At 36.9% G+C, this 22,974-nt stretch overlaps 1 protein-coding gene across 1 annotated transcript; it reads left to right on the top strand.

Moving 5' to 3' along the window:
- Positions 1-219: 219 nt before the first annotated feature.
- Positions 220-21,956, top strand: LOC136830219 (peroxisomal acyl-coenzyme A oxidase 1-like). The gene is given in 16 exon segments (XM_067089519.1): positions 220-362; positions 707-917; positions 1,438-1,576; positions 8,503-8,671; positions 11,286-11,409; positions 11,678-11,797; positions 12,308-12,432; positions 13,752-13,912; positions 14,747-14,909; positions 16,435-16,625; positions 18,193-18,221; positions 18,224-18,301; positions 19,288-19,427; positions 19,956-20,102; positions 20,732-20,895; positions 21,706-21,956. Coding segments are annotated over 15 exon segments (1,995 nt in total). The 5' UTR covers positions 220-362; positions 707-781; the 3' UTR covers positions 21,815-21,956.
- The last annotated feature ends 1,018 nt before the right edge of the window (positions 21,957-22,974 follow it).

Genomic DNA, 22,974 nt, shown 5'->3' on the forward strand with positions numbered 1-22,974 from the left:
TGACATGAAGTAGAAGTTAGGAACACACTGATATTCTTTCTTTCACGAGGGGTCGAAGTACAAAGCAGTCTAATCAGAGTCTAGTGTTGGTGGCGTGTGATGTACGATAATTCACAGAAATTCAAGGTCAGAATCTACTCTCGGGTGCGAGGCAAGAGATGTCACCGAGTTACATGAGCAGTTGCTAGTCCTAGGACGTTTAGTCTCTCACGTCCAGAATATCTCTGGGTTGTGAGTGTGCAAAAGTGGTTTGTCATGGTGACTTGAGGGGTGACAGATTCGTTCGTGTTCTCCAAAGTGACAAGTGAAAAAGTAAGATGGGCAAAGACAAATCTATTGAATTCTAAGGATATTTAGTGGGGGTAAGTTACCCAGTTCTTCTTTTGGGTAAGTATATTTTTTAATATTCACTTGAGGCATGCATCAGTTTGCAGTTTATGTCTGTGATGCACTGTGAAATTTCACGCACACACACATTGTTAAATTGCCCACAAGTTGCATTTGTAAAGAAATAGTTGAAGGAGGGTTTGAGCAACAACTTTCGTCTCTTGAGTCATAAGAAATCTAAAGACAGCAATTGTTTTGAAAAATTATTTTATTAAAATTCACCAGTGATGTCGAGGAACCCTATGTACTTGCGTTGGGTGTTACACTGTGACTAAAGCATTTGCTTACGTTATCCCATACATTTTTCGTATAATTTCAGACACGCGAACGACTATTTAATGCCAAGGAACTTAATCGAAATTAGGCGACAGCAACGTTCCTTCAGGGATAAACAATGACGCCACCAGCTTGGAAAGCGAACTGCGTCCCTGACTTGCAGAGGGAGCGCCAAAACTGTTCCTTCGATACCGAAGAACTGACTCACATCGTCGATGGCGGGAAAGACCAAACAGCCTTTCGAAGGGAATTACGTGAGTTTTGCTCTGCAAGTGTTAGTTTATATGGATGCTCCTCATTTGCTCTTCAATTAGTAGGTAGTCATCTTCCTTTAATGTAGTTTATTTTTAGAGTTGTTTTGCTACATTAGGTAGTCAGCCTTCTTTAATGTAGTTCATATTTGTAGCTGTTTAGCTCCATTAGGTAGTCAGCCTTCGTTAATGTAGTTCATATTTAGAGCTGTTTTGCTACATTAGATAGACAGCCTTCTTTAAGGTAATTTGTCTTTAGAGCTGTTTTTCTGCATTAAGTAGTCAGCCTTCTTTAATGTAGTTCATGTTTAGAGCTGCTTTGCTCCATTAGGCAATAAGCCCTCTTTTATGCAGGAAAGATGTAGGAATTGACACACTTAACTTAAAAGCGATTCGTATTATGCTCTTGAAATTTTAAACAAAGGTGTAATCAGTCAGTGTTTTTAGAAGTCTGCTTGATGATTTTTTATAACCTTAGTCTTTCCCAACCAGGATTTCAACCATAATTTTCCGTGTCGTGCAGGACAGCTGCTTGCTTCAGACCCAGCATTCGAGGATGAGATCCCGCCAGAGTATCTGAGTCACGAGGACCGCTATCTGAACGAAATGAGGAAGACCTGTCACTTGGACTCTAAAGTTGCCGAACTTGGGGTGGATAGGAAGTAGGTAGTTCCCTCTATTATTAAATAATACATTAGACTGATAAATATAATTAAATAATACATTAGACTGATAAGTATATTTCATGAAAAAAATAATGTGTGTGCGTGCTTGCGTGCGTGTGTGTGTGTGTGTGTGTGTGTGTGTGTGTGTGTGTGTGTGTGTGTGTACGGAGAGAGAGAGTGCGTGAAACCTCACAAGATTGTTTCCTAAAAATATCCTCAGTTCCGCCCTGAAGACAATTTGAAATATTTTTTGTGAAACTTGTCACATTGATATTAATTTATATCTTGATTTTATTATGAATGATATCCTAATCTGTCAAACGTAAAATATTTTCTTTATTTACAATCGAAAAATTTATTGTTAACGGTAACGGAGTTCAACAAACAGCATTTTTATATATTTGCTTCCTCACATTATGTGTGTTTTTATTAGTATTACACACACACACACACACACACATTATATATATATATATATATATATATATATATATATATATATATATATATATATATATATATATATATATATATATATATTGTCACGAAGTGATCAAGCACCTGATTATTACACAATTAATAATAATACCAAAAAGTTACCTCACATCGACCAGATACTTGAAACCTCACAACAAAGAATATTGACTGAATCACTAAAGATACAATGATCCCATAAACTTACTTATCACTTGAGAAATTCAATGTAACTTTATCAAGTTATGGATGAGGCAACAATTATTAAGTTATATCCAGACTAGTGGAAAAGTAAGTATAGCTTAATTTTAACTGAGCTGATTAACAGCTTTATCACTTATTTTACGTGGCTATGGATTGGTTAGGCACCTACAATTATTTATAGCGTTATTTCTATCACAGAAATAAATTCCTAACTGGAAAACTCCGGCCCATCGGGTATCAACCAACTTCAACAAAGGGCTCCAGAAAAAATGGGTATCACTTCAATAAACACTATCTGTCTCTCTGGTTCTATTTTAACTAGATAAGTCTCAGGTGAACAAACAGGTACATCACTTACCTTGTACACATTCATTAATGTCTCTAATTACTGGTGGTCAAAATGAAACCCTGTGTTTTAAAAAAAAAACTTTAAACAAACAGTTTTATTTCTAAGTTCAAAGTTATATGCAAAGTTCACAATCTCAAAAGATTTACTATTAATTGACAACAGTGTAAGATCTAAGTATTTCTTAATCAAGTTTAATTCACAAAACTTTAATTTATTAAGAAAGCAATTTGGTTAGGTAAGATTCAAACTATTAACTATCACTCAAGTGCCAAGTATATACCTGATTAACTAACACAAACATTCACCAAAATATTACTGACTGGAATCCACATAAACATTCTCCAAAATCTCAATAACAGGTAGGCACTAACAAAATGTTAAGAAATCACCAGCAAAACACAGTAATTATAAAATTATAGTAATATGATAGCACAGACATATAAGAATGCATATGCAAAAATGGAAATATACCAACCACCAAAAATGTGCCTAAAGATTATATCAATCTTTCACAAGAATACTTCTCTTTTAAAAAATAAAAAGTTAAACTCACATCTTTCTAAGACGTTCTCATAGACAACACTGCCAAGTCACTAAGACTTATTCAAAATAATAATTCTCTTTTACCTAGAATATCACTTTAACTCTTAACATTACAAAACTCAGTAATCACCACATTACCTTTTGTAATTATTACACCATTACACGTTTTCCACAATACTTGCACAAAACAGTATTCCTGATCACCTTCTACAAAATTAACCACACTCCTGGGGTGAGTTTTAATAGAGCTTTTACAAACAACAACCCTTCAGTATCCCTTATATAATATATAATGGGATTATTGAGAGAGAGAGAGAGAGAGAGAGAGAGAGAGAGAGAGAGAGAGAGAGAGAGAGAGAGAGAGAGAGAGATGCTTATCTCAGGGACCCCTTTGGCTGACTGACTGTCTTTGGAACAGCACTGCACTTATAACTCCAACAAACTCTCCCAGAATACATTATACATAGAGTATGCATACATCATACATATACAAGTATACACATGTATGAATACATACACGGCTGAGCTTCGAGCACCTATCTTCTTATCTATAACTGACATTTCCTGGGACACTCAATCCAGCTGAACAAACAGAAGGAAGTGCTTTTAGACCCAAAATTGGCTGGCTGACAGCATTCCAACTTCAAGTACCTCTCTCACTCATTCTCTCTTTTCCAGATTATGAAAAAGAATAAGCACAGACACAGCTAATAAATATAGGTTAGACATACATGATGAATGTATAATAGAGAACTCGCCGATTGGCTGACAGCTCATCACGATAATATAAGAGGGGTCTTTTTGCCTAAGCGCGAGTTATTGGACACCTGTGTAAATATGGAAGCGATAAGATCTTGCCCTCTCTCTCTTCGGCGGCGCTAAAAATACGCTAGGAATTTGTTGTTCATAATACAATTCCAAATATTAAACAAATGGAAATAACATACCAAGACATTGTAAGATTACATGATATACAATTTATCTGTAAGAAAAAGACATTTTAAAAATCACATCTTCACAATGAATGACGAATCTGCAAGCAAAACATCAAAATTTTCACAGAGACATAAACACTTATAAAATGGTTATATATATTATAACACCTATATAATATATATATATATATATATATATATATATATATATATATATATATATATATATATTATAATGTGTGTGTGTGTGTGTGTGTGTGTGTATATATATAATGTGTGTAAATTGTGTGTAAATGTTAGTCTATGTAACAGTTTAGTGAGAAGGTGTGCATGGCACACATACCCAAAAAAAAGCTTGTGTTATAATTTATAGACATTCAGTGTGGAGGGTGTTGATAATGTATGACATAGATAATTTGTTTGGCAGAAGCATATATTAGAATATGTAAGAGGTTAGAGTCACTTGTATGGGGTAAAAGTGGATCAGACACAGTGGTGTGGTATTCCACATAGCTAACTGAAGTGATTCATTGGTTTTAAGTTTCCTGTTTGGCTGAATTACATCTTCATGGGTGGGATGATGCCCGGAGGCAGAGAAAAGGCATGTGATATACTGTAGGTGCAAAGTTGTAGAATAAGAAAATATGTCGTAGTGGAAGCGATTTCAAGACGAGGAAGCTGAAAGTGAATATGAGAAAAAGTAAAGGGAAACCAGGAAGTCTGAGCAGTGCATGTTAATACGTGTGGCAGAAGAATGAAAACTGTTAATTCATATAGGTATCTATAAGTAAGTGTTATGGATGACAGTAGGAAGAGAGAAGAGAAGAATTACAGAGTAGGTAACGCAAGGAAGGTAGCACATTGTGTACAAATGCGGGAAGGAACTGGGGTGTCTGTGGAAGCCAAGTTGGAGCTTAGTTAAGCGAACTCTCCTTTATGGAAGAAAAGTATGGATGTTTAGAGTAAATGAAAGAAGGTTTGAGCTGTTTAGACGAACTGTTTGCATAGTATATTTTGCATAAGAACTGCAAAGGTAAGAGCTGTGTAGATAAGTAGAAATGGTAAAATGGTTAGCATAAATGAAAGGATCAGAGGTTTTTGGGATGGTTTGGACTTGTGGGAAGATTAGAGGATGATGGCTGGTGAAAAAAAAGTAAAATTGGGAGGTGTTTGGAAGCAGTAGGAGAGGAAAATCTAAAAAGTTTGGGATGGATGGAGTGGAAAAGATATGGGAAAGGAAGGACATTGATATCTGGGATATGGAAGAGTGCATGCAAGATACAGGTGAATGGGACAGCATATTTTGATTTTCTGATTTTATTATTATTATTATTATTATTATTATTATTATTATTATTATTATTATTATTATTATTATTATTATTATTATTATTATTATTATTATTATTATTATTATTAAGATTAAGCAATCTTGGCTTGAAACAGATGAATATACAAACCTCCCCATTTTGGATGTACCCTTTGTGGCTGACCTGGTCAATCACAGGTCATCCATTAAAATTTCTACACTAGACATATGTCTTCTTCTTATTATTCTTCTTCGACTTCTTCTTATTATTATTATTTTATTTTATTTTATTTTATTTTATTTATTTATTTATTATTTTTGGTCTATCACAGTCATCCTATTCGACTAGGTGGTTTTTATAGTGTGGGGTTCTGGGCTGCATCCTGCCTCCTTAGGAGTCCATCACTTTTCTCACTATGTGCGCTGTTTCTAGTAGCACACTCTCCTGTATGAATCCTGGAGCTACTTTGGCATCTAGTTTTTCCAGATTCCTTTTCAGGGATCTTGGGCTCGTGCCTAGTGTTCCTATGATTATGACATATCCCATATCCTTCTTATTTCTATTTTCAGGTCTTGATACTTTTCAATTTTTTTCAATTTCTTTCTCTTCTACTCTGGCGTCCCATGGTATTGCAACATCAGTGAGTGACACTTTCTTCTTGATTTTGCCAATCAGTGTCACATCTGGTCTATTGGCACACATCACCCTATCTGTTCAGATACCACAGTCCCAGAGGATCTTTACCTGATCGTTTTCTATCACTCCCTCAGGTTGGTGTTTGTGCTGCTTATTACTGCAAGCTAGCTGGTGTTTCTTGCACAGGCTCCAGTGGAGGCTTTTGCTACTGAATCATGCCTCTTTTTGTACTGGTTCTATGCAAGTGCCAGACATTTGCTTGCTATGTGGTTTATGGTCTTGTCTTTCATATTGCACTTCCTGCATATGGGTGAGATGTTATTTCCATCTATTGTTCTTTGGATATATCTGGTTCTTACGGCCTGATCTTGTGCCACTGTTAGCATTCCTTCTGTTTCTTTCTTGAGTTCTCCCCTCTGTAGCCGTTGCCATGTTTCATCACTGGTCAGTTCTTTAGTCCGTCTCATGTACTGTCCGTTCATTGGTTTGTTGTGCCATTCCTCCGTTCTGTTTTACATTCTCCTGTCTCTGTATATTTCTGGGTCTTCGTCAACTTTTATCAGTCCTTCTCCCCATGCGCTCCTTAGCCACTCGTCTTCACTGGTTTTCAGATATTGCCCCAGTGCTCTGCTCTCGATGTTGATGCAGTCCTCTATGCTTAGTAGCCCTCTCCCCCTTTCTTTCGTGTTATGTATAGTCTGTCTGTATTTGCTCTTGGATGTAGTGCTTTGTGTATTGTCATGTGCTTCCTAGTTTTCTGGTCTTTGCTGTGGAGTTCATCCTTTGTCCACTTCACTACTGCGCTGTATCTGATTACTATTACTGCCCATGTGTTTAGGGCTTTCGTCATGTTTCCGGCATTGAGTTTTGACTTGAGTGTCGTCTTAAGTCTCTGCATATATTCTTTCCTGATCGTGTCCTTCATCTCTTGGTGTTTTATATCCTCTCCTATTATTCCCAGGTATTTGTGTCCTGTCTCATCTATGTGTTTGATGCTATTCTCGTCTGGTAGCTTTATCCCTTCAGTCCTTGTCACTTTGCCTTTTTGTATGTTGACCAAGGCACATTTTCCTATTCCAAACTCCGTCCTCATGCTTCCAGACACAATCCTTGTAGTCTGGATTGAGGTGTTTATATCCTTGGTGCTCTTACCATAAAGCTTGATGTCGTCCATGAACATCAGATGGTTAATTCTGTTGCCTCCTTTCTTTAGTTGGTACCCAGCATCTATCTTCTGCCGTGCTTTTGTCACGGGAATCATGGTTACTAGGAAGAGTAGTGGTGACAGTGAGTCACCTTGAAAGATCCCTCTCCTGATGTTAACCTCTACTAGTCTTATCCCAGAGCTTGTAAGTACTGTTTTCCATGTGCGCATTGTATTTTTTCGGAAGCTGATGGTGTTTTCCTCTGCCCCATATATTTTCAGGCATTCTATTAGCTGCGTGTGTGATATCATGTTGAAGGCTTTCTTGTAGTCAATCCATGCCATGCTTAGGTTGTGTCTCCTCCTCTTACTATTCATCATTGCTATTTTGTCTATCAGGAGCTGGTCTTTTGTGCTCCTACACTTCCTTCTGCAGCCTTTCTTTTGGTGGGGGATGGTGTCTGTATCCTGTAGGTAGTTGTATAGCCTTTGACTGATGATACCTGCTAGTAACTTCCACATTATTGGTAAGCAGGTGATAGGCCTGTAGTTACTTGCTATATTTCCCTTGTTCTTGTCCTTCTGTACTAAGGATGTTCTCCCTGTGGTCATCCATTTGGGCACATGGTGGTTTGTGATACAGTGCTGGAGTTGTTCTGCTATTCATGGGTGTAAAGGCCAATATCCATGGACTTCATCAGGACCTGGGGCTTTCCAGTTGTGCATGTCTTTAGTTGGTGTCTGACTGCCTGTCGTGATCTCGGTGAATCTTTCTTTTATCCTCCCTATTTCTTCTGCCTTGATTTCCTGAAGCCATGTTGCATGTTTGTTGTGATACTGGATTGCTCCATATGTTTTCCCAGTCTCTTACTTTGGTTCGACTTCAGGAATTTCCTGGTGGTTGTCTTCCCCTTTAGTTGGCTGTATAGTCTTTTCTGGTTGGTTGCAAAGAGTTTGTTCTTTTGGTATCCTTTATTCCTGTTCATTTACCGTTGGATTTTATGTGCTTTGGCTTTAAGCCTCTGTTGTATATCTTCTATTATGTTGTTTAGTCCCTTCTCCTGTACTTTGTATTTCTCATTCAGTTCCTCTCTTGTTTTCTTGCTTCTTAGCCTCTTTTCTGCCATCTCTTTCCGTTTACTCAAGTCAGATCTCATCACCATGATTTGTTTTTCCTGGTGCCTTTTCCAAGACGGTTCCTGTTTTGGTTTCTGTTGGGATGGTGGTTGTATCCCCATGACTTCTACATTATTATTATTATTATTATTATTATTATTATTATTATTATTATTATTATTATTATTATTATTATATTAATCTCATTTCAGAACCCTTCAGTTAAGCAAGGCCTCCGTGGGAATTTTGAAAGATGGTGACTCATTATGGATCCACCACAATATCTTCATACCTGCCATCAGTCGCCAGGGTGATGAGGAACAGCGCAAGGAATGGGTTGGTCGCATCAAGAGGGGCGAGGTCCTCGGAACATATGCCCAGGTACGAAATGCAGGCGAAGAGGTTAATGGTTTCATTTTTAGAGAAATACCAGTCTCCCTACCTAACTAAGCTACCTAACCTAACCTACCCTACCAAACTTGCCTGGCCCTATCTGTCCTTGACAGCCTAACCTAGCTTTACTTAACCGCACCATAATTTTACCTTACCAGACCTCACTTGACCTAACCAAAATGCATTCACTGTGAAAAAGGAAAAAAAATCATTAATTGTGATCAATACAGTGGGTGAGGTCAAGCCTCCCAAACTGTATACACATTGGGATATGCAGTACCTAAGTTTGGACTACAAGTCATTTTCTAAAGGGTAAGTATTTGGACCTGGAGGACAACCATTTTCACTTTTACTAGAGGTAAAAATTAAAATTGCCTCTCTTCTGTACACACCCACCTACTGTACATATTCGCACATGCAGATACACACACACGTGTGTGTATATATATATACTATATATATATATATATATATATATATATATATATATATATATATATATATATATATATATATATATATATATATATATATATATATATATATATATATATATATATATATAAATAAAAAATAAATAAATAAATATATATATATATATTATTAATATAAATGTATATATATATATATGTATATATATATATATATATATATAGTATATATATATATATATATATATATATATATATATATATATATATATTTATATATATATATATATATATATATATATATATATATATATATATATATATATATAAATGGATGGATGTATGTATGTATGTGTGTGTGTATGTTCCACATACACTCTGAAATGCATTGAGCAATTTCAACCAAACTTGGTATACATATGACTTACTATCTCAAAAAGAACACTGAGTAAGACATCACTGACACCAAGGGAGCAGGTGTGGGAACGGGGTGATATGTAAAAATAACCGAAAATGATGGATATTAGTGTATAATCCATAGTTTTCGTTGTTGCTGAGATGAATAGTGACACTTCAAATGGACTTAAAGGGGGAGTAAGAAGGGGTGGGTAGTGGGTGACATGTAAAAATAACCGAAAACAACAGATATTAGTGTCCAGTCCATAGTTTTCAAGGTCGCTGAGATGAGTAGTGACACTCTCAATGCCTTCAAGTCCAAGTTCAGCCCAGATAGGAAGGAGGGGTGAGAATGGTGGGAAGGGGGTGACATGTAAAAATAACTGAAAAACGACAGATATTAGTGTCTAATCCATAGTTTTCAAGCTCGCTGAGATGAGTGGTGACACTCCCAATACCCTTCAAGTCCAAGTTCAGCCCCGATAGGATGGAGGGGTGAGAATGATGGGAAGGGGGTGACATGTAAAAATGACTGAAAACAACAGATATTAGTGTCTAATCCATAATTTTCAAGCTCTCTGAGATGAGTAGTGACACTCCCAATGCCCTTTAAGTCCAAGTTCAGCCCCAATAGGAAGTGGGGTGAGGAGGGATGAAGTATAAAATGTAAAAAATGCTAGGCAATGTAACTGGAGCAACTATCTCAACAGGAATGGGAGAGAGTGAGAGGGAGAAGTGAGAGAGAGAGAGTGAGAGGGAAGGGAAGAGAGAGAGAGAGAGAGAGGGGTTTTGGGTCAGAGAGTTTTCCTTGAGTGCTGGGTTGGTCAACTAGATAGAGAGTGTAGATATATAGATATATATATTTATATATATATATATTGTCATTCAGAGTTTTCCCGGCAGCGCTGTGTTGGTCTGCTATATATATATATATATATATATATATATATATGCTGGTAAATAGTGCAAATAAGTATACATCGTTGGTTCCTTGAAATGCAAAAAAGTTCCATAGTAATGTTAAAAAATTTACTTTTAAGCTTTGGTCGTCGTGTGTCTCAGAAATACTAGATGAATATTTTATTTTTGTGACTGTGCCCACAGAAGATTGACAAAATCATAAAAACGCTTTTTGTATAATTTTAGAAATATACTCATACTTTTAACTGCTAAATCGTAGATGAATCCTTGTGCATTAAACTTCCACATGATCAGCTGCCCTCATACAGAAGACTCATCCATATTGCACCGAACTCAACTGCATGTACACTATGCCATTCATCGCAGTTTTGTATGAACTTTTGCTCTTCCCCTACATAAAAGCCCATCTAGGTCTTAGTCCCCACCTCCCTCCGAACACTTCCAATTATATACTTTTTTTTTTCACCAACCTCTCGTCCTCTCTTGTTTCTACAGCACCATCTCAAAGCAATTGAATTTGTCTTCTCACCCACGCTAACCATTTTACGAGTTCTGGTTATCTCCACATTTATGAACGTGTTAGTAGGCTACTCCTTACACCGCATTTGTCTTGTAATTAATTCATCTTAATATCTTCAACCTTTTTATTTTCATTCAAATTCATCATCAACACCTTACTTCCATGATGGAAAGTTAGATAAACAATCCTTTTTAACATCCCCACCTGATGAAGGAAATCAGTCGTGGAACTAAACTGGCCTAAATAACTTCAGCCCCAGATTAATGAAATGCTCCAATTACTGAAACTGTCCATTGTTTACAAAGGGTTTCATTCCTCTCCTTTCCATCTCCAGACGGAATTAGGACATGGCACCTTCCTGCGAGGACTAGAAACCACGGCCACCTACGACCCGGCCACCCAGGAATTCGTCATTCATTCGCCAACCGTAACGGCTACCAAATGGTGGCCGGGTGGCAGTGAGTTCCTCTTGGTTACTTTGTCTAAATTTGAAGCGTCTAAGCACGTTTTGAATTTTGGCGTTGCCTAAAAAATATAAATAAATTATTCTTTTCAATTATTATCATCATCACTTTTATTGTTAGAGGGACTAATTGCTATAATAATTGTTATTAAATTGATAAATTCTATTGTTCATTAATGATAATAATCAATTATAATACATATAGTAATGAAAAATAATAATTAATAACAGTAACAAATAATAACCTCACGTTATCTTTTCAGTGGCGACCAGTTCCACCCACGCCGCCGTCATGGCACTCCTGTACACCAAAGGACAGTGCCATGGCCCTCACTTGTTTGTGGTGCCACTGCGGGACTGCAACACTTACAAGTGCTTGCCAGGTCAGTCTGTTACGGTACAAGAGCTTGCCATATCAGTCTGTTATTGTACAAGAGCTTGTCAGGTCAGTCTGTTACTGTACAAGAGCTTGCCAGGTCAGTCTGTTACTGTGCAAGAGCTTGCCATCAGTCTGTTATTGTACAAGAACTTGCCAGGTCAGTCTGTTGCTGTACAAGGGCTTGCCAGGTTAGTCTGTTACTGTACAAAAGCTTGCCAGGTCAATCTGTTACTGTCTCTAGGCTCTTACAGGTGCCTGACTTCTAATAATCATTCGTTATTCAGATCCCGATTTGATGGGCAATTAAATGTCCATATCTTTATATTCTATTTATTTATGCATAGCTTTTCCCTGTTAAATATTTTTGAAGTGTACAATTCAGACTTACGGTACACAAACTCATCTAGAAATACTTCCCTTCTTCATGCTCCCCTATTCAAAACTTGAAAGTCTCAATTTTTAAATCACTTTCCATAATATTTTTTGTATTATCTATTCTTCATTATCGTGTCAGGAATCACCCTGGGAGAGATCGGCCCCCGCTTCGGTGTGCAGTCGAACGATAACGGGTTTGCTCGCTTCGACAACTTTAGGATTCCAAGAAGGAATATGCTGATGAGACATTCGCAGGTGCTTGAGGTAAGGGGAGGGAGAAATGTAGGTTAGGAACGACAGTGTAGAGCAAAGTAGATGAATTATTGGCTTATTTTTCTTACTCTTAATGCTGCACGTGCATTACTTTTATGGCTGTATGGAATATTACTGTACCTTCTCCACCATCTGTATTCACAAACAACTTAGCTCCTCAGCCCCTTACTCCAGAGACGTTGGTCCTGGGCATTTTCTTCCACATCATTTATTTTTACTGATGCAGTTCTCAATTCAGTGAATGGAATCAACACAGAAAGTTCATCCAACTTCTTCCCTCCCTCTTTGTATTTCTCATTTCCATTTCAAACCTTTTAAGCCGACTTACTCGACCAAGTGCATACTGTAGATCTAGTCATAACTTGCCCTATTCAGCAATCTCTCTCAAGGAACAGCTGTTATGTAAGTTGCTCGGGCTAATGTAAATAAATGGATCATACTCCATCAACATTTTTTCTTAATACCCGATGAATCAAGGATAAGCCTCATTACAGAAAAATTTGACATTGGATGCTTCTTATACCCATAAAGGAGACTCATTGGCAGAACGCTTAATCCTCCTATGCGCAGTTATTCTTCCTCTGTCCTAGAATGCACTCTTGATTAGGTCCTTTTCAGGGCAAAACATCCACTGCATATAGTCAGTATTTTCTAAATCCTCCTCTTTTCCTTCCTCCAAACACTTCGAAATTATACGCCCTTTTCACCATAACGTCTTCCTCAGTCCCCCCCCCCAACTTGACCAAACCATCTCATAATACTCTGGTTCATCTTTTCAGTTAACCTAACTCTTCACCACTCATAGTTTTCTGTAAAAGAAAACTATTGTGCCAGCTTTGTCTGTCCGTGCGCACTTTATTTTGACCGCACATTTTTCTGTCTGCCCTCAGATCTTAAAAACTACAGAGGCTAGAGGGCTGCAAATTGGTATGTTAATGATCCACCTTCCTGTCATCAAACATACCAAATTGCATCCCTCTACCCTCAGTAGTTTTTATTTTATTCAAGGTTAAAGTTAGCCATAATCGTGCTTCTGGCAACGTTATAGGATAGGCCACCACCGGACCGTGATTAAAGTTTCAAGGGCCGCGTCTCATACAGCATTATACTGAGCCCACCGAAAGATAGATCTGTTTTCCTTGGCCGTGATTATACGCTGGAGCGGCTGTACAGAAAACTCGATTGCGCCGAAGAAGCTTCGTCGCATTTGTTACTTGTTTCTTTCTCTCACCAGTTTTTATCCCACTTTCACTCCGCTTACTCCACGTCCACCAAACAAACAGTCCATACACAAACCTTCTGCATTGCAGGATGGAACATACGTCAAGCCTGCACACAGTAAGCTGTCCTACGGTGCCATGGTACGGGTGAGGGTGGGCATTGCGAGAGACGCGTGTGTGCAGCTGCAGCAGGCTGTTACCATCGCCACCAGGTACTCAGCTGTGCGTCGTCAGTCTGAGTTGGTCCCCGGGTATGTGTGACGTAATTCTCTCTCTCTCTCTCTCTCTCTCTCTCTCTCTCTCTCTCTCTCTCTCTCTCTCTCTCTCTCTATATATATATATATATATATATATATATATATATATATATATAGATAGATAGATAGATAGATAAAATTTGTATAAATTTACTTTCCTTGCAGTTAGGTAAAAATACATGAATATGATAATTTTCTTAATGGCTTTTGTACAGTTTTTTCATGTAAATTTAACCTAATAAGTATATGCATTCATTTAGCTCATTCATTCAGCCGAATATCATCTAATAAAATAAATTGTTGTGTTGTGTATCCTTTACAAATTTAACTTCATCATCGCACAATTTTCCCATTATCGGTATAGCATTACTAAGGTAGTATCGTCACTATCCTTCTCACCATCATTAACAAATCCCCTCACCATCATTACCTAAATATTTTCCATCAGTAACATGACCTCCATCACTGCCATTATCGCAACCAGTGAGAGATCCATCACTATCATCATCAAAAGCTCTGTATCATAATCACCATAATCGTGCTGTCAGTCACCATCATTATCGATAGCTTTGTTATAACCTTACTAACATTAACAACAAAATCCCAATCTGACATAGTCGACACCATCATCTATCTATCACCATTTCACTATCGCCCTCTAGGTCACCATAATCATCATCCTCACCACAGTCACCATCTGCATCAGTATCTCACTGTCACAAACAAGAACTATCCTAAAAGCTATCACGACCAACACCATCATTCTCTGCATCACTGTGATTATCACTATGAATATCACCATATCTTCTTCGCCGACGTCTCCTGCAGGGAACCGGAGCCCCAGATCCTCGAGTATCAGACGCAGCAGTACAAAATCCTCCCTCAGATCGCCTCCGTCTTCGCCCTCCTCTTCTCCTCCCTGAGGGCGATCGATTTCCTCCACTCCGCCTCAGCCAAGATGGACGGAGGAGATATGTCCCTCTTGCCCGAGGTGAATGTCCCTTTTAGTTTTTTGTAAGAGACAACTATTGTGCCGGCTTTGTCTGTCCGTCCCTCAGATCTTAAAAACTGCTGAGGCTAGGGGCTGCAAATTGGTATGTTGATCATCCACCGTCCAATCATCAAACATACCAAATTGCAGCCCTCTAGCCTCAATAGTTTTTATTTTATTTTAGGTTATAAGTTAGCTATAATCGTGCTTCTGGCAACGACATAGGATATGCCAGCACCGGGCCGTGGTTAAAGCTTCATGGGCCGCGGCTCATACAGCATTATATCGAGACCTCCGAAAGATAGATCTGTATTCGGTGGCCTTGATTATGCATTGTAGCGGCTGTACATTCCATTTTTTTTTTTTAAGTTTGCCTACATTTTTTTATAATTTTATTGTATACTGCATAATATTACTTACATTCCGTACTTTTCAGACCTCTATTTCGTTAATTTTTCTTTTCATCTTTCATTCTTATAAATTCTCTTTCTTGTCACTAACCAGCTTTAAGAAATCTACCTCCTTTTTCCTTGTGTCCTGACTAATTCTTTTCCCTTCCTGTTTTTCCTAGTTTCCTCCGGGAGAAGGCGAAATAAGGGCTTTAGGTTGACCACCTCTTCGGCCCGAGAATTATATAAAGTTAGCTGAAGTTGATTATTATTATTATTATTATTATTATTATTATTATTATTATTATTATTATTATTTTGTCTATCACAGTCATCGCTATTCGACTGGGTGGTTTTTATAGTGTGGGGTTCCGGGTTGCATCCTGCCTCCTCAGGAGTCCATCACTTTTCTGACTATGTGCGCTGTTTCTAGTAGCACACTCTTTTACCAGTCTCGCCTTGAGTGTTTTCAGAGCATCTGGAAAATACTTTGTACCATAGTCTTCCTCTTTGAGCCGCCCTTAAAGACGATTTACAGAGGTTCACCGTCATTTCATACCCTTAGATTCAAACCAAGAATTTTTATAGTTTTACGTATGGTTCTTATTCCAAAAACTTTCGAAACACTACATTGACTTGATATATAACTTCACAAAACCTAAACAGGTGTATTGCTTTGTACTGTTATCCCTTGTATTCTAATGGTTAACTTTAAGATACTTCAATTTCTAATCCCTTTTTTAAACCTGCTCTCAGAAAACTGATACTTTTTTCTGTACTTTCATAGATTATTACAAAATATTTACAATTTACCTGTAATATCCTAATTTGGATTCTGCCTTGAAAAAGTCTTGTGTGATTTGCACTTTAAAACGTGGTGTCAGCATTCGCAAGGTGTTTTAAAACTTAGTCATCGTCTTGGCAGCAGCCTTCAGAAAGCTTGTAAAAATACTTCTCCTCCCTCATTAAAATGCTGTCTCTCTCATTCTACTAAAACTTCAGGGAGTGTTTATGTAAAATAACTAAATCGTTACTACCTTTGAATCAACCTGCAGTTTGCTTAATCTGCACTTCACTTAATTAGATTTTTCGGTTTCAAATCAGCTTTAGCAAATATCTCCTACTCTCATCTTCAGCTCCACGCGTTGTCTAGTGGCATCAAGGCCTTGGGAGCATACGATGCTACGAGTGGCATCGAAATTTGCCGCCTAGCCTGCGGGGGACACGGTTATCTGGCGTCATCAAACCTGCATCGGCTCTATACCTCGACTACCTGCGCCATCACCTACGAAGGAGAGAACACCGTCCTCTGGCTTCAGGTTGCGAGGTAATAGAGCAGTTTTCGGTTTACCTTGAGAAGCCTGATGCTCCTCTGAAATTTTCATTAAATCATTTCAAGAGGCCTCAGTAACTTCAAAACATAAGAATTTGTATGATCACTTAATATTTATCAACTTTAAATGTTAATCTACTCCTTTTCATTGAACAAGAAATTAGCTTCACTCATGGAAAAGATCATCAGGTGGTAGTAGTCATCAACAATACTTCTCATGACATCTTGGACCTTCTTCAGTTCTGTTTTGCCTTTCCTATTCCATCGCTTTTTCTGACCTACTCCTCGTCACCCATTCACGTATCATGTCCAGACCATCTTAGTCTCAAGGTATCTCAGTTTGTACAGCCTTTGGAAAACATCTTTACGACACTTCATTCTTTTAATAGGACTCTCCTCCACTTTTCCCTTTCTATAACGTTGCACTTTCCAAAAGTGTTCCTGATCAGCACCCAGGTTTCTGTGGCACTGAGAGTAGCTGAGACCTATGGTTCCTCTTTTAAGGGCTTCTGAGGAGCAAGAGCCCGTGCCAGCACAAGGCTAGTTTAATCTAGGAAGACAGATATATAGATAAATAGACAGATAGATAGATAGATAGGTACCTCTTAAGAAGTTTTTCTGTGGTTTATTTAGCATCAGTTTCATGCCATGCTGTAGGTTTATTTTCATCCGTTTCAGTCCAGTGCGTTCAAGGAAACAAATCAAATCCTATTAAGATGTTCTCACTTCCCTCTCATCACCACTTGTTCTTAAATACATTTTAGGCATCTCTTAATTTCTCTGGGTATATATCTTATCTTGAGCAACTTGATACCATCTCACTCGCCCATTCCACAACGGCCATGTGACCACTATTCTGTCATCAATTTGCTTTCTTTTTAATCACTAAGTACAGTTTTACTTACAATTTTTTAATAACACTTCTCCATGCTCACCAATTTTTTAAGAATTTGGACAAAACATTTAACTGCACTGCTGATATGGTATTTGTCAATGATTTCCAATCATAGTCTTTCACTATACCCACTTTATACACTGGCCTTGGTTGGTTTAAAAATCCTCAAATCCTTCAAATACATTTTATACCCCACCCATATATATATATATATATATATATATATATATATATATATATATATATATATATATATATATATATATATATATATATATATATATATATATATATATATATATATATATATATATATATATATATATATATATATATATATATATATATATATATATATATGTATGTATGTATATATATATATATATATGTATGTATATATATATATATATATATATATATATATATATATATATATATATTCAGATATGTATGTATGTACTGTAAATTTAAAAATATATACATATACATTACGAAATATAAGTAGTAAACATGTTCTTTTTACAAACAGCATACAGAGAAATTCTTAATTTGCTAGTTTTTAACAAATGCAAGCTGAGGCCTCTGGATCTGTTATAGTTTTAATACTTGCCTTATCTCTTATCTCCCATAAATTTCAGTACCTGTCTGGATTTCGTACAATTCCAGGTACCTCATCAAGTCTTACCGAGCTGCTAAAAAGGCAACACTCTGGGTCTTTCCGTTGAGTACTTGGCAGGCCAACCAACATCTAATAAAGGAGATTTGTCCGATAGAGGTACGCATGTAATTTATAAACTGGAGTAAACAAGTATATATCCTAATATGTACTTTATTGAGGATAACTCGCTCATGCACTTACTTCGTTGACTTCTTGTGGCTTTTTGTGACCAATTCCCTGCAACACCAGACTTCTCAGGACGGGTGAAACTTGCATTTTTTTTTTTTTTTTATTTATGGTCAGTAAACCTGCAACCAATCTTTCTCGTTTTCATTCAGTCTTGTGGTTGGGTATTATATATATATATATATATATATATATATATATATATATATATATATATATATATATATATATATATATATATATATATATATATATATATATATATATATATATATCAGAAATAATCAACACACAATTAAGTGTGGAGCAGAAATAAATTTCTGACTCACATCAGGATCGAACCCAATTGAAAGACGAGACCGCTGCCAACCAAGCCACACAAGTCATAAAAGAAGCTGGGACCTGAGTACCACAGTACCTAAGGAATTACCTGCGCAGGCGAACTGCCTTGCATATCAGGGTGTTTTCTCCAACTTCGCGACTCAGCGATCTCGTCTTTCAATTGAAAGACCTGGGTTCGATCCTGATGTGTCAGAAATTTATTTCTGTTCCACACTTAATTGTGTGTTGATTACTTCTAATATATATATATACAGTATATATATATATATATATATATATATATATATATATATATATATATATAGACAAAATCCACGAAGAAAAGAGATACACTGGAGTGCTGCGAGGCCTTTCGACTGTCGTCCTTCACTTAGCAGTCGAAGGGCCTCGCAGCACTCTAGTGGTTCTCTTTCCTTCGTGGATTTTGCCTTTATTCATCACGTTCCATATTTTCGTGATTCAGTTATACATATGTGATATATAAAGATATAGAGAGACCCCTCTTCATTTTTCTTGTCAACATGCGCACTATGTGTGAATATGACCTTTATCATGGCAACATTGTTTAAATAAAGGTTTGGTGGAAGCATTCAAAGTAACAGCGAGATTCCTGGTGTCCAGCGCTGAGCGCCGGCTTCAGCGTCTGTGCGATTCTGGAATGGCCTACCACCACGCCTGGAACAACTGCTCTGTGTCGCTTGTGAAATGTGCTGAGGTTAGTGTGTTCGTGAAAACTTTCTGTTTGGTGTAATTGTATAAAGATTTAGGGTGAAACTCATAACTGTAATAGTGTTACATAATTCCTTGGTCTTCTAGTTCTGAAGAAGAGCACTGTGGACATCTGAAAATTAGTCTTTGTTCTATTTATGTGTTATTGATACGAGTATCACCTTTAAAAACACAAAGTTGATTGACCTCACAGAATTAAGCTACTAGATATCGTTTTTACGTTAGATGATTGTAATGGGAATGCCTCAGTTCCTTTACTTTTATGTATTATTATTATTATTATTATTATTATTATTATTATTATTATTATTATTATTATTATTATTATTATTATTATTATTATTATTATTATTATTGCCGTTGTTTTATTGTTTTTGCAACTACTGTCAAGTCCAAAGATAATGTAAACAAATAAGTGTATTCATGTGGAAAATGAAAGCTGACTCTTTCCGGCGGACATATTCAAGCGATCTCAGTTTTATTCTCATTTTGTACTCGTTTTGTTCATCCTCAGGCGCACATGAGATACTTCGTATGTGAGAAATACTTTGACAGCGTCGAAACCGTAGCCATGAGACCAGAACTTCGAGAGGTCATGAGAAATCTGAGTCGCCTCTATCTGATTTACCATATCACTCTGCAACCTGGTGCTTTTCTGAAGGTGGGTTAATTGAGCGAACATTTACTCTCTCTCTCTCTCTCTCTCTCTCTCTCTCTCTCTCTCTCTCTCTCTCTCTCTCTCTCTTCTGAAGATACCAGTAATGTTTTTCTCTCTTTTTGCTTGCTCATTTTTAAAACGAAACATTAATTAGGCCTATATTGCCCCATAGCTTGCCGTCGGTGCATCTCACGCGGTGCGCTGTAGGCATTACTAGAGACTGTTTGCAACGTCTCTTCGGCCCTTTAGCTGCAGCCACATTTTAACCTTTTATTAACCTCCATTCCCCCCTCCTTTCTTCCATCTTGCTGTCAAACCACTCCAGCTCCCCCTTTTCGCTATTTTAAGCACCGAACAGCTGAAAGTGCCCCAGTGATTGGCTTTATAGCCAGATTTTCATAAATCAGCCAGTCATTTGACGATGACATCTCAAACTCAAGTTTTATATTTAGAGAATACAAATTTCATCTCAAACTTTCTCTACACTAAATTAAAAATAAATAATTTTCCAACAATAAGTATAACTTATAACGTGTTATATTACATAGAGTAAAAGAGTCCATAATTTCAGCTATAAAAATTTATTTATTTATTTTTAAATCAATCAACATTTTAAAATTTCTCCACAACAGAGCAGCGCCTTGACTGCAGAGGACATCAGTCATCTGGAAGAGGAAATGTGCAGTCTGTTGGCGTCCTTGAGACCCCAGGCTGTTTCTATTGTCGACTCCTTCGATTTCGACGATGGCCAATTGAACTCAACCCTGGGCGCTTGGGATGGAAATGTTTATCAGAGGTAGGAAGCACTTTCCCTTCCCCAAGCTTTCCCTTTACTTTTTGTTATGAAGCACATTTTACACTTGATCTTGTTTGTTTATTGATTTTCTAAGTAGAGAACAGGCCGAAGGCCAGCTATGCAAATTGTTGCATGTTGGCATTGATTGGACCGCTGCAACTTGAATAGCAGGTCAGTTGTGCACAATAAATTCTAATATACATATGCTAATTAATAACATATTTTGCAATGCATGTTTCGTGCGAATTTTAGCAAAAAAAAAAAAAAAAAACTGAAATCCTACTTTTACAACTTTGATTCAGTCATCTAAATATTGCCCAAAAAATAGAAATACCGCTTTGTTCTCATGCAAATTTAAAATATCTTGGAAGATATTTACGAACGTTGTCATAAATTCCCACATTTACTAATACTTTTTCACGATGAAAAATGTTTAATAGGGTTGCAGTTCATGTTTTTAAGAAACGAATTTATCACATTTTTTCATTTCACTGAAAATTGCTTTTTCTCAAACAACATATTGATGAAATCGCTGGCTTTCACACAAAGGGAAATGAAATAAAGCATTTCTAATTGTAACTGCGTTTGGATATTAAAACATTCAGAATCGTTGCAGTTATTTCATGTAAGTAGAGACTATCCTACAGAAATATCTGGAAAAATGGACATAGTTATTTTAGTTTAAATAAGTCTAGAAAGTTTTAGAGGGAACTTAATGAGAAATTATCCTCAAGAAAATTATCCTTGTTTCTATAGGCAGCTTTACAGTAACATCTTCCTGAGGATGATTTATTGTATCTTTGTTTTCAGACTCTATGATGAAGCCATGAAGAGCCCACTGAACAAGAAGGACGTGCCCGAGGCATTCCACAAATACCTGAAACCGCTCATGAAATCCACATTGAGATCGAACTTGTGAAAGTCAATATTAGTCATAAATCCTTGTTAAAATGTACCAAATGTTAATCATATGGGTTGGGTCACTTTGCATATATATCCATCGGGTTTTGGAAGAATCCGTTCTCTTATTATGTGGATATCTTGTTAACAATGTCAAACACGGATGGAAACGTTACATCCTCCCAACATCGTTGGAGGAGGTAATGAAAGACAGAATATTATAAAAGTTATACATAACATCTAGCTTGCTTGTAATCCAGCTTTGGTAGAAAACGATAAAAAAAATGTTATACAAAATATATATAATTAAAAATGAGTGTATTTAAGTCTTATTATCATACATGAAAATAAGAGTAAATAATAATAAAAGAAAAGGAAAATGGATATTTTATTGTATATATACACACTGGTTACGTAGAAAATCCAGTGTTTATTTACCAGAATAATGTCAATAAATGCAATGTTTTAAATCCATGTCTTGCACAAATAAGGCCTTTGCATTTAATTTTTGATATGCCTGTTATGTTATGTAACAGCAGCCAGCTTTTAGTAAACCGATAAAAGTAATAGCAGTACTGGCGACCTTTTAGACGGTCAGCAAGGGCTAAAGTGATAGCAGTCTCTTCCCGGTTAGAGAAAGCCAGGGAGGATAAAAGCGACAGGAGTATAAAGTCCTGAATGAGGTTCAGAGTTCCGGGAAGGAAGGAATAGCAGTAAGTCTTGTTTGTAAGGAGTTTTCGAGGATAGAGAAGGATGAACACGACATCAATAGGTCCTGACAGAGGTTAAGAGAACAGTGGATGAGAAAATGTCTTTAAGGCATTTTGTCTGAGTTTTAGAAACCTGCAGGGATGAAGGTTACAACCTTCAGTCAATGCTGAGTTTTAGAGGACCAGAAAAGATAAACCAACAGCAGTAAGTCCTGTCTGAGTCTCAAAAGGTCTAACTAAGGAGGATGAAAGGAAAATCAGTAAGTCCTGGCGTAGGTGTAAAGGGTCAGGGGGACAGAAAAGCAAATGGAAAAAGTCCTGGCTGAGTTTTAGAAATTCGGGAAGAATAAGTTTAACAGCAATGTATCCTTGCTGAGGTTTAGAGGATTAGGAAAGGAGCTGGAAGTGGCTGGTGAGTTGTGAAGAGCGAAATCCACTTTAAATTTCACCCCCTAGTGACAGGGTTGTA

This window comes from Macrobrachium rosenbergii, chromosome 46 (genome assembly GCF_040412425.1).
Source record: "Macrobrachium rosenbergii isolate ZJJX-2024 chromosome 46, ASM4041242v1, whole genome shotgun sequence".
In the NCBI taxonomy this organism is placed as follows: Eukaryota; Metazoa; Arthropoda; class Malacostraca; order Decapoda; family Palaemonidae; genus Macrobrachium; species Macrobrachium rosenbergii.